General features: G+C 38.8%; 1 protein-coding gene across 1 annotated transcript in view; it reads right to left on the bottom strand.

Annotated features, from left to right (window-relative positions):
* Positions 1-1,623: 1,623 nt before the first annotated feature.
* Positions 1,624-12,417, bottom strand: part of DENND5A (DENN/MADD domain containing 5A) — a gene marked incomplete at its 5' end in the record, with an annotated part of 47,822 nt that continues 37,028 nt past the window's right edge. The window contains 8 exons of the mRNA XM_009583225.1: positions 1,624-2,283; positions 3,039-3,207; positions 3,793-3,916; positions 5,200-5,282; positions 6,139-6,320; positions 7,508-7,626; positions 8,204-8,349; positions 10,323-10,444. Coding sequence (XP_009581520.1) covers positions 2,100-2,283; positions 3,039-3,207; positions 3,793-3,916; positions 5,200-5,282; positions 6,139-6,320; positions 7,508-7,626; positions 8,204-8,349; positions 10,323-10,444 — 1,129 coding nt within the window. The remainder of the gene's footprint in view (positions 2,284-3,038; positions 3,208-3,792; positions 3,917-5,199; positions 5,283-6,138; positions 6,321-7,507; positions 7,627-8,203; positions 8,350-10,322; positions 10,445-12,417) is intronic.

Raw genomic sequence — 12,417 nt, 5'->3', positions numbered from 1 at the left:
GCAAGATAAAATTAATCCATACTTCATACTATGACAGATACGGTTTTAACAGGATCAACTAATCTGTTAAGGTCAAAATAATTAATTCAACCCTCCTTTCTTATGTAGACATATTCCCTGTGAAATACACAGGCCTAGTAAAGTTGTCTTAAATATAGCTGAAAGCACTGTAAAATTTTTTTTTTTGCTATTATTAATACATAAATAAGCAATTTGGGGCAAGCATGTAAAGATTATCCCAACATATTAAGTTGAATACATGAAATTCTTAGAATAAAGTACATCTGTTTTATTTTTGCCCTTGCAAAGATGGAAAAAATGAACAAAACCAAACCTGCACATACAAAATACTTCTGTGAAATGCTCCTGTAAGCTCCAGACTGTGAAAGAATTCACACCCACCCAGAATGAGGAGTGGCTTGGACATTGCCCTTGCATCTTCCTAATGCTACTGTGAAATCAAAAAAGAATCTTGCTCTGATTAGTAGTGACAAAGGAACTTCTCAGTTTAATAATGAAATAAATAGGACAAAAGTAAAAATACTCAAAAATTTAATACATGTGCTATACTTATAAATTATGGAAATAAAACTATCACAAGATGTGACTAAGCTGTAGGTAAAGAAAAGGTGCTACAACATTGTATGAACCAAAAAACTTGGACTCTGCTCCTCAAAAGAGAGACAATACTGAGATAAGTTTATACAGTGGAGACCTCTTAAATACATAGCCCTGAATATCTGTACAGTAATTTGTGATGCTGATAAATCAGCCTGTTCTTAAGTCACATATTCACTTCAAAGAGATTTTTATCAGAGGATTCAAACGAACAGAGATGCCTTTAGGCATTTGCCAAGTTCCAGATCTCCAATAAATTAAGCTTTCAAAAGTTTGTGTTTTATTGTAGAAGTGGACTAAAGCCTTCCCTGCTAAAAACAAAAGCATCCCAAATGAAGCAGACTGTGACAACAGGACCCAAGACATCATCATTCAAAAGGAAAAAAAAAAACCTTACTACTTGCTGTCTTTTCAGAAGAATTAAGAAATCCTTATATTTGTTAGTAAGGTATACCATTATTATTTTGTGGGGGCATAAACATCTTTATGTAGTCATCTGGCATTTGGGGAACTCATGCCCCTCTTTATTAGCAGTTAAGAGAATTACCAGCAGCAACCATATACCAAACTTCAAAAGGCTGGTTCAAGTGGAAACATTTTTGTGTTATGAACAATTATTCCAGGTTTTTCATTTAAGTGGGCTGCACTGTAAAGTCTGAATTGCAACATAATATAGCCAGTTGTATCATAGAAGATCTTTTTTTTAAAGACAAACTTACAAAACACAATGATAGGTTAAATAAATAAAAAACATCAGTTAAAAAACACGCTTAATTTCTTCTGTGCAATTACGTACCAATATGAAAAATATTACTTTGATCTCTGCACATTTCACGGTTCAGTCTCCTGGATTTCACTAAAAATAATACTGACAACAAAAATAAAGGAAAAAATGATTTGTTGACAAATCAGTGCTTTGGAGCTATTAAAAAAAAAAGCACACATCAGATTTGTAGTTCCCTTGCAGCAGAACATGACCCGATACATTAAAAATCAAATATTGGTAATAATGTTAATATATAAAATATTAGTTTAAAAACTATAGAATGACCTTCTCAGCAGAAATGGAGTGTATTGGGGTCTATGACATACAGCATATCTGAAGGCAAGTTCACAGAATGCTGAAAGGCTCACTGCACATTTTCTATGGCAAGGAAATACTGCAGCTTTAAAATAAGCTGCACAATACTCATCTCTATCTCTTTCACATGAAAGTGTGTAAAAAGCAAATCAGCAAATAAACTCTAAAATAGATTTATACCAAAATCCTCTTTTTTACATTGAGTTTACAGCTTCTATCCATTTGCCTGTACTATTTTTTGAGTTTCCTTCAAGAAAAGTCAAAAGTTGCATTTTAGGGCCATGAACAAGTTCACGATACAATGTACTGGCAGACAGAACTTTTGTATACTAATGAGATTCACTCCTTGTTGCTTTTTTTTTTTTTAAAAAAAAGATAGTTTTTTCTGTGGGACAAGAGGTCAAATATCGATGCCTTTGACAAGAGATGCCTCCAGCGTAATGTTGAACTCCTGCAAGGTCTGCAGCACTCGAATCAAAGAATTCACAAGAGTATGATCCTTAATCAGTGCTATGTCTTCATACATCTGTGCTGTGATCGGGCAGTCTGCGAGCAAGGCGATCCAGTGATGCAAAAGGTGGTCTCTGACAAAGTGGCAATTTGCAATTTGAAAATAAAAATAAAGCCAAGTTAATTTCTCATTTTCACCGACATGATTTTTATGCTTTGCCTTCTAAACAGACATACCATCTTCTCCGCATATTTTTATAACGCAGGGAAGTAACTGTCTGTGGAACTTGTTTAAGTAGGGAGCATCCGTGAGAGATGCGTTTCTAGGCTTTCCACCCCTCACATCAAAAGATATGGTTCCCAGGAGGCCTGGAAGTCCCAAGCAGGCCCAAAGTCACTAGCCTGCTCCATTGCCTTTGTGTCAAGAGGCTTCTAGATGGTCCCAGCTTCCCTCCTACCCATCTCCTACAATGAGTAGGTGGAGGGTGGGGAATTCACCCAGCCATTAACTGGAGAGGCCTCACTAATGGATGGTTTTCTCTTTCTATCTTCCGACCTCGCTAGCAGTACATGAGAAGGAGGCTATTCACACCAGCCTACTACCTTTCTCTCTTGATTCAGCTGCTCAGCTCTTTGGGATATGCAGTTTTGTATCTCAGATTTCCCACACTTCACATGCCTAAGAACTCAGTCAGGGCATGGTTCACTTGATCCTTCTTTAATTACATCAAAGAACTGTGTAAGTAATAGTCAAACTGCACAACCCAGCAGTTGTTTGGCTTTATCTTACCAATATGCCACATCCTTTTCATTTTATTAAAATATCAGTAATAACAATAATAGTAATAACAACAACAACAACAATAATAATAATAAAGTTTCTTTATACCTGGCTCCAAGACACACCAGCATCTGAAACTTGCCATCCTTCCCAACGTTTCTAGGGGTGTTGTTGATAGCAGTGATAAAGCGACAGAAATTCCTGGCCCTTGTCTGCCAGTTCTCTTCTGGGACCATATCATTCTGCTCAAGGGTCTCATAGTATGTTTGTGCTTTTTCTTAAAAGAATGGTGGGAGATAATGAAGTTTCATCAGTGCATACTGCAGTCCTAAAATACCTGAAATATCATTCTTCTGTTCTTGGAATAAAATAATTAGGCACTATGACCTCCAAATTTAGATTATTAAATTTAATACCACCTCAGTATAATGCTTTCCCCATAAGCATGCTTACAAGTCCATAACGCTACCTGATGCCCATATATTGCCCATTGGCAAATTAGGATGAGTGTCTGCGTCATGGAGGGGACAGTTAAAGTTGAAAGACCTAGATTCAAAGCTCATCCGTGAATTTTCTGAATGATTATGTCTAGAAATTGTTTTTTTCTGTTTGATTCAGTCCTGCGTTCCCATGTGTAAAACTGGGATTCCACCTCCTTCCCTGAGAACAGTGCTAAAGAGATTCTAGTATCTACTGAATTTTGAGATGCTACAGTAAAACGATGATACAAGGAGATGCTGCCGAGATGCCTCCAAGAAGTATGGTGTTCACACCAGCTGAGACACAGTGGCAATGAAAAGGCACATGGATGGATATATTTCAAAGACACAAGCAGGCTCTGGTATGTCTTCCTCCCACTTACCTAAAAAGTCCCAAATAAAGACATTTTTGAAGAGTCTCGGTGATTTAAATCCATGCTGAAACACTTGCTCAAGAGCTGAAACAAGTCCACTTTCTCCACACAGCAACAGCGTCAGACTGCCTCTCTGCCAAGCACACACAGAAAGCACACACACTTATTATCTCACTTTGGAAGCTTGGGACACAAAAGTGTCTCATGCATCTATTACTGAAACCAGTTTTTAAATAAATAGATGCCCCAAGTTACAGTCTACTGTCAAACAGTGACTCCAGACAGGATGGCCCAGTTCTCACAAGTCCTGAGCATTCAAGAATTTGCTGACCTCTCTAAGAACAAGGCCAGGGCCTCGTTGTCATCAAATGAAGCCACAAAAAGGCCAAGATAAAGATCATGAGCACTTTTATCTATAATAATAACCACTGTACAGAAAATTAAGAAAGTATTTTCCTCTTTTACTAAGTAATAAAAATCACAGGTCCATTGTAGCAGGTGCCTCAGACTGTTTGCTTATCAGCCAAAACAACATTTAATGCAATTTTTAAACCTCAGAAAAAACCCAAATTCTTCTTTAGAACATGACAGTAAATTCTATTTTGCAAAACCAGTGCATGACCACTTGAGACTATTGTGTAAATGCGACCATCAACCAGAATTATACTGTATATGAATTTGCCATGCTATACTGAACTTAGAAAAGATAGGTGCAGAAGGAATTGGAGGACCTATTTGTAAAAAATTAATTACTTTCAAGAGATATCCATACAGGAGCCAGCACTGCTTTACACCATCCTGCTCACAAGGGCTGGATTTTGATGCTTTGACAGAGGCATGCTTCTTATGTTTGTTTCAGGAAATAACTGCTGTGTCGGTTAAGATGATTACATGTAGAAGTGTACCAGAGTCTTTGAGAGGCACTTCTGCTTCACTTGCAGGGGGATGGGGGTGGGTGTTTGGGTGAAGGTCTTCTGTTTCTTTTGGTTTTTTAAAGTGGCCCATGGGTTTCCATGTTTTAAGTAGCAAAGATAACGCAAAACAGGCATAAAAAACCTACCCAGTACTCAATGTAGATGTAAAATGTCAGTTAATCCAGAACAAACTAAACAGGAGGCAACACTCTTGACAGTGGTACAGGTAGAATCCTTGGCAGAATTTGACTAATAACACCATTTCCAGTAACAGAATGTTAACATTTAAATTAACAGAATGCTCCATTTAGCAGCAAAACTGAGGTACTTGAAGATGTACTATGCCAGTGTAGTCTCAGTATCTCATTTTTGCTCCACTTAAAGAATTTTCAGAGAGATGGTTATTCATTCAGTTTAGTTATTTCTGTTATATATTCTACAATGCTTACTAATAAGAGTTTTAAGACAGGAGTGCCACCACACAGACAACAAAACTCCTCACCTCCTTCTCTGGCTTGTGGAAATGCTTGACAATACCATTGACAGCTTCACCAATAGCTTCTTGTATCTGACCAGTATTTAACTCTGCAAAATAGAAAAATATATCCAGTCACTCTGTAACAGCTTTAGAAATTGTACCTGTGCATGAGGGATAAGGCATACACAAAAAAGGAAGAGGAGTATGAACCAGTATAACCTATACTGTTAGTGAAAAGGTGCTGGACTGTGGGTAATAGAAATCCAATTCTACTTTTATTTACTGTGGAGGAGGTAGAAATGGAGATGGTTTGGTTTTATATGGAAGTTAACACTGTGATGTTTCAACACAACAACAGGTGGAAAGGCTTTTTACATATTATATGCATTTTCAGACCAGGGCCCAAACCTAAGGAAAGGAGACATGCTTTGATTAGGACCACCAAATCTGGGCATCCTGGAAATACTTCCGATGATAGTTTCACTGTAAACCCAAGCATGCTTAGGAGCAAAGTAGCCACCTACTTTATCAGGAATAACAGAACCCCAGAACAGTGATCTTGGAAAACTAAAGTCCATGAATAGAAACCACTAGCAAGCTTTCTCATCCATGAAGGACAGACAGAGACAGGACAGCAAATTTCTACCTTCCTCCATAGCATTCATTCCACAGATGAAGGACAAGAATACAGAAAACACCAAGCTAAGCACTGGACCAGGAGTCCAGAGGCATCTTCCTTCCATCCTTGGAGACTTTCAAAACTTGAGTAGATAGAACAGGTTGCTCAGGATTGTAACTCGGACGTTAGCTGGACTTTGAGCAGGGGGTTGGGCTAAGTGAGTTTCACAGGTCCTCTCCAAGCTACAGTTCTAAAATATAAGAAAACCTACAGTTCTGTTGGCAAGCAGCTCTCCTCAGGTGATGATGCAGAACATACAAGATAAAACATCCCCCACCACTCACTTGGCTTATTGTTTGGCGATATAGTGACAAATCTTCTGATCATGCTTGGTGACTGCTGCAAAGGAGGGGTTCGGCACTGCCGCTCATCAACCTCACTGTGGGAAGTCAGCAACTCTCCCACCAGGATCCTCTCTAAGCTGCCATCATCCATTCCCTTTCCAAGCCACCTTCCACAGGGAAACCTTAGAACAAAAAGGAGATATTTGGATCAAGTCCTTCAACCCAGATTCAATTCCATGCCAAAGACTTTCAACTGCAATTGCGTAATACCCAAATTCTGCTAGTATAGCTGTTAGAAATACTTCATTCATCTAGCAACAAATAAACAAAGCCTTGGTTTTGCCTTTTGCCAGCAGAGGGAGCAAAAGTAAAACAGCTTTTCAGTTCCAGGTTTGTGCTAAATGTCTCACTAGATGATCCGCAAAGCAAACAGTGGTGGATTTTGTCTTGCATCCTATATGTAGCACATGATTTCAGGGCTGCAGAAGAAAAAGAGGTAGAAGGGGAAGACCCACTACACACTATAGATGGTTGGAGAAATACACCTATGCTTTCACTGAATACGCTACATAGCAGGCCAGCCACAAAAAAACCCTGAAACATACTTAAATGCCAAAATACCAATACATCTATTGAAATTGGGGTATTAAATCAGACACTAGAAAGCACATGTGCTCACTTGCTCATTATCACTTTCTATGAACCAATGGTGATGTCAGCTTAATCAGCTTAATCAGAAAACTGAACAGTATCCAAAAACAGAATCTTGCCTCTTCATTTAATTACAAACAAACTGGCATGGACAACTGAGTGGACTTACCCATCAGTTTGCATCAACACGAGCCTGACAGTTTCTCTAAACAAAGGAACGGGCATCAAACTACACTGTACCTAACACAAATAAATTCTTACTGTAAATCTCGTTCCTTTACTTTCACTATGCAAACACAGGTTTCTAACACTTATAAGCCCTTGTGTTCCAACTTGTGTCCAAAGGTCTCTCTATAACACCTAGAGCACTCAGCCTTAATATAAAATACCATGCATATTCGGTAAGCAGCAAGCTCTAACTTGCTATTTCTTCCTTGGGCTTAAGGTAGATTATTTTTAAGATGCGTAACAGTCAACTCATCTTCTCCACCAATGTTTGGAGGCTAGACATGAGAATCTGCAAACTGAAAACTCTGTTTAATTTTGTAAGAGTCACGACTTGTTTAATGCTAGAAGCCAAATGACCTTTCTAATGCTTCAGGTAGTGGCAGCTGTAGAGTTCCAGGAGATAAGACCTTTCTAATCAAACAAGCCCTACTGTGCCAGCTCCCTGCAGAAATTCTACTTACCCAACGTGAAATGTCAGGATGATACTTACTTGTAAGTATGCCCTGTTATTTCATTTCTGACCATAACATATTCCACTAGCCATTTGGCATACAGCCCTGAATTATCATGTCCTATTTGCACTGTTGTCAGTTTTCCCAGGTTCTGGCACTGCAAATTAAAAAAAGAAGAGTTTATCAGAGTAAACTGAAAGAGAGCAGTATGTTAGAGGAGTAAACTATTAGAGAACATGCTCAGACAGGGAATCAGAAACGTGGTTCTCCTTTGCTGACTGCATGATTGATTCTGGGCTTTTTTGGGGTAGGTTGCTTTATTTGTTTTTGTTTGTTTGCTTTGTTTTGTTAAATACTATTTTGATCAGCAGAGAGTACATCAGTTGAACTAGATTTTTCAATCAAATTTTACCCAACGCGCGCACACACACACAAAAATCAGAATCATTTCCTTGTTTCCAACAGAAGAGGATATGACACCTCCCACCATTACAGCACGAAGCTGTAATATAAAGACAGTCTTGTCCATCCTTGCACTAAGGATTTGCCAGTCATTTTGCTCTGCATGTTATTAAATATAGATTAAATTTGCTATGTACAGGCACAGGAAGTATTTGCGACTAACCACATAGACTGAAGATATGAAATGTATGGCAAAGTGGTACAGCAAGGGGAGAATTTAAAACCGAACAAACAGAACATCCAAAGCATTTTTTGTATCAAGCAATACAAACCTCAAAAGTCATTTCTAATATATTCCTGGGAATCTGCAGGACTCCTGTTTCACCCAGTTCTCCTGAGATACAGATCCAAGGATTGGCTGTAAACATTGAGCCACCAAGTTTCTTGCTAGGAACAATCAATATATGGTATGGTATCACTGCGAACACAAGAAGAAATAACACTTCAAAAAATGAAGAAGGATAATTATGTAACCTCTTTAACGAAGAGAGGGGGGAAAAAGATAAGTCATAAAATAATACTGCAGTACCATGAAATGTTAAAACAACATCAGAGCTGCTATTTAATCATGCTAACATTTGCACACTAAGCACTGATTGACAACCAGGAAGTGCACACATAGCAGTCATTAAGAAGCAGAGCTGACAGCAAAACGCTGTCAGATGAAAAAAGAAATATGGATGGAATAATGCCTTCATATAATAATTTTTCATTTACCAGCCTCAAAACATGTCATGAAGATGATTACTTGTTCCCAGCTTAGAGGCAAGGAAGTAAAGACAGAATATTCATGTATCCAGGACTACATTGTAGCTCAGCATGCAACTCAATGCTCAACTCCTAACTGCCTGCTTTTGTGTGTGCATGTATGCACACTACACAACTAACACCAATTCCCATTCAATTACTAACCGAAGCCTTTATTTGCAAGGCTTGCTTGCAGCAGCATTCACTACTGTGGCTGAACAAATTCAGTGAAAATACATTATAATGTTGCAAGTTTCTCTATACCATGTTGCTCTTAGTTATGCTAACTGTAAGAGTTCCTGATTTTAAAAAGAACAAACAACTTTTTTCCCCTCTAACTGCCACCACACACATGCTCAACCCTGGTTTACTAGTGACTAATTCATCATAGTATCAACTGAGTTACAGCCCCTTCCCCGACTCAGGAGGCATGTGCTCCTGAGGAAATGCATGTGCTCTTCAATTGCCTAGCATCTCATGCACAGCCTCCTATTAACCAAACTTTTATAACAAAATCCAATTATCTGAATGGTCATTGTGTTTCTTGGCGATCTGCCCTTCTTTTATACTGCATAAATGGATTATAGTCAGGGCTTTTCAGCTGAGACGTTTAATACATTTCTCCCTCAAAGTCTCCTCAGCTGTCAGTGCCCTCAAGAAAGCATTTGGTGGTTGGATTTTCTTAAAAGCTTGATGCTCGTAGCATTTAAGAATGAATTAAAATGTTTCCCTTTTTATTTTCTGTGCTGATAGTCTTAAAGTAAGTGACAATTTAACTGCATCCAGCACACCAGATTTTAGCATTGTCCAGAACTTGCCCACAAGAAGACCAAAAACTATTTTGCTTAGATGTCTGCTTGCTTTGTCTTTCATACACACAAATATGGATCATAACATACCATCAAGAGTAGCCCCTACCATGGGGCCAGAGGGGTCCTTTCACACAACCCCACCCCCAATTTTATAAGCCTTGCTGAAGTCTGTCCTTATCCTGCCTCACTAGCGAGGTCCTGGGGCAGCAGGCACACAAATGCATGAGAACTCTAAAACACTTAAGCATCAGCAACAACAGGCTAAAAGTTTCTCTAGGGCACCTTTAAAAAAAAAAAAAAAAAAAGGAAGGAAAAAAAATAAAGTACTTCTATGTGTCGCAGAGTTCTGATGCAGCCCTCAATGGGCATTTCATTGTTATCCCAAACTCAGAGACAGGCATGCAGCAAAGTAGGCTGAGCACAAAAAGGGGAAAGTTTTTTGTTTTCTTTTTAATTCCTAGCATGTGTTAAGTTAATATTCTTACCTTGACAATGAACAATTCATACTGTTCTTCTTTAGCATGATGCAAACAAGCCCACCGCAAAATTTTCTGTTGAGAACTCTCCCCCAACTAAAGGGGGGAGATCCAACTAAAGGATTAAAGCTGCCCATATTTTACCAAGTTAGAAACAAAGGCCTTTAGTGACACAGAGAGCGCCACTAGTGCCCACCAGAGAGGATCACAGAAACAGTGATACAGCATACACAGATGGATACCAGGAAGAAAGCAGAACAATTACATTAAGGCATGTTGGTCAGAGCTGTTTAGAATTTTGGATAAGGCCTCAACCAAATCTGGAAATCAGAGCTCCAGGGAAAGCAAATACTTACAGATCGTTGTGAAAACATTGGTAAAGCAAAAGTAATCAACAGCATTGAATGACAGGAGATGATATAAGAATTGTTCTTTCTCATCATCACAGCGGAGGAATGCATAACGCTTGTAGAGTTTTCTGACAAAGCAAAACAAATAATCTGTCATAGTAACAAGATGCTTTCAGTGAAATGTTTTCTATTATGCATATTTATTAGGTAAACTATGAAGAATATGCAAGCGATTACAAATGACAAGTGATACTGGTAGAACCAACAGTACTTAACGCGCCAAAATATGTCAACACTCTGCAAGTCTGAAGTCTCCCAAGTGCATCAGTCCAATACTTTACACTATTTTCCACTCCTCAAACGCAAGGTTCGGGGTGGTCTAAGGGTCTTCTCCCACCGAAAAACACCCCAACAGATGGAAAAAAGACGTTTGTACTTTCTTGGAAAAAATTCTCTGACTTCTTTTGCCCGTGTAAAGAGAACTGAAGTAAAGAGAGTCATCATAAGTTACTGCCAAGCAGACGGTGCTGTGGGAGAGCCCTCCAGCACCTGACATAAGACAGTTAGAAGACTGTTTTCAAAGGACACTAGGGCGAACACTGGGGCTATCTGCTTGTATTAGGTTATAGGTGATAACCCAGGGCCCACAACAACCCGCACATTAAGCTAGGGAATAGCTTCAGTGTTGACAGTACACAGCTCCTGACAAACCAAAATCACAAGCATGCAAAAGTGGCCTAAAGTCCTACTGTTCCCTTTTACTGGGTTGCAAACTCTTCACTAGGACTGCAAGTCCATACAGAACTGCAACTTCTTTTAGGAGGAAATATCAAAAAATGTAGCTCAGTAGCCTTCTCTCACTAATGGAGACACTAACGCCTACGCAGAAGAATGCACTGTAAACGGAAACAATCTCATATACTTATTGAAATTTCTCCAAGTCATTAGAGAATTAACACTGCAAGACTTGCAACTGAGAAACCCTGAAAAGAATTTACAACCTCAACCTTTTCAAGTGCAAATTTTGACGGGAAAATACTCTTCAAGTTACTCACTTTTATGTAGCAATCACCACTATTTTTATTAATTATGCAGCCAATAAATAATACCAGTGTTGGTGAATAATCATAAAGGAGGAGCATGCCACGATGCATCAAAATCCAACTGACACTAGAGGAATATTCAAAACATCATGAATGCATGAATTGGGTGTTAGAAATGCTGACACAGCCATAGATAGGTTGTTCCTGCCAGGAGGGCATCCTGACAATTCACCTCAATTTCAGATATCAGTTACAAAAAAGTAAGCAAGTGACTCACAAGCCAGAAATTTGCAAAACAAATCAATGATGATTAGCACACACACATATTCTCACTTACATAACACTAGAGATTGACAGGAAGCATTCAATGGAAATAAAGATACTGAGCCTTAAATCAACATAACCTACCTGCAGCCACAGGAGTAGCAAACCCACAAAGGTCTCATGGGTGACCATGTCCATGTTTCATTTGAACAATCTGAACCACATGTTTAGACAGCCTGTCCACAAGGGTATGTGCTGTCCTGCTTTTCAAAGTGTAGGATTTCTCAGTTTACATGTGCACATAAAGGTCTCAGGAGAGTGAAGCTATGTGACTTCCTTCTGTTCCCTAACTCTAGTCCCTTTGCAGACTAGAAAGAAACCAAACATGTTTCAATTTTCTTGTATTTTTTAGCAAATGCCAAGTGAAGAGAATGGGTTAATTAAAATGTCTAACAGTTGCTTCAAAAAAGAACAACACACAATCATGTTAACTGTAAAATGGCAGAAGTTGCACAATTACTTTTAGTACCTCACTGAACTTGGCACTGCTTCCTCTAAAAATAACAAACAGCACACTTGAAATCCATGCTGCCCAGAACACCTTCCTTTAAGTAGGGTATCTAAATATGCAGCACAAAGCGCACAAGATTACAAAGAACTGATGTCATTCCTATGCAAGTCACTCCTTTGCTTGTCACTTTCATTTTAAACATATTTTTGCTGCTGTCTCACTCTGTTCTAGAGAATCAGAATCTGTCTGATAGACGAACAGTGCATTGGCCAGTATTAAGAGA

This window comes from Fulmarus glacialis, unplaced genomic scaffold, assembly GCF_000690835.1.
Source record: "Fulmarus glacialis isolate BGI_N327 unplaced genomic scaffold, ASM69083v1 scaffold13298, whole genome shotgun sequence".
Classification (NCBI taxonomy): Eukaryota; Metazoa; Chordata; class Aves; order Procellariiformes; family Procellariidae; genus Fulmarus; species Fulmarus glacialis.
The sequence above is the reverse complement of the archived record's forward strand: the minus strand, read 5'-3'. Positions and strand labels throughout refer to the sequence as shown.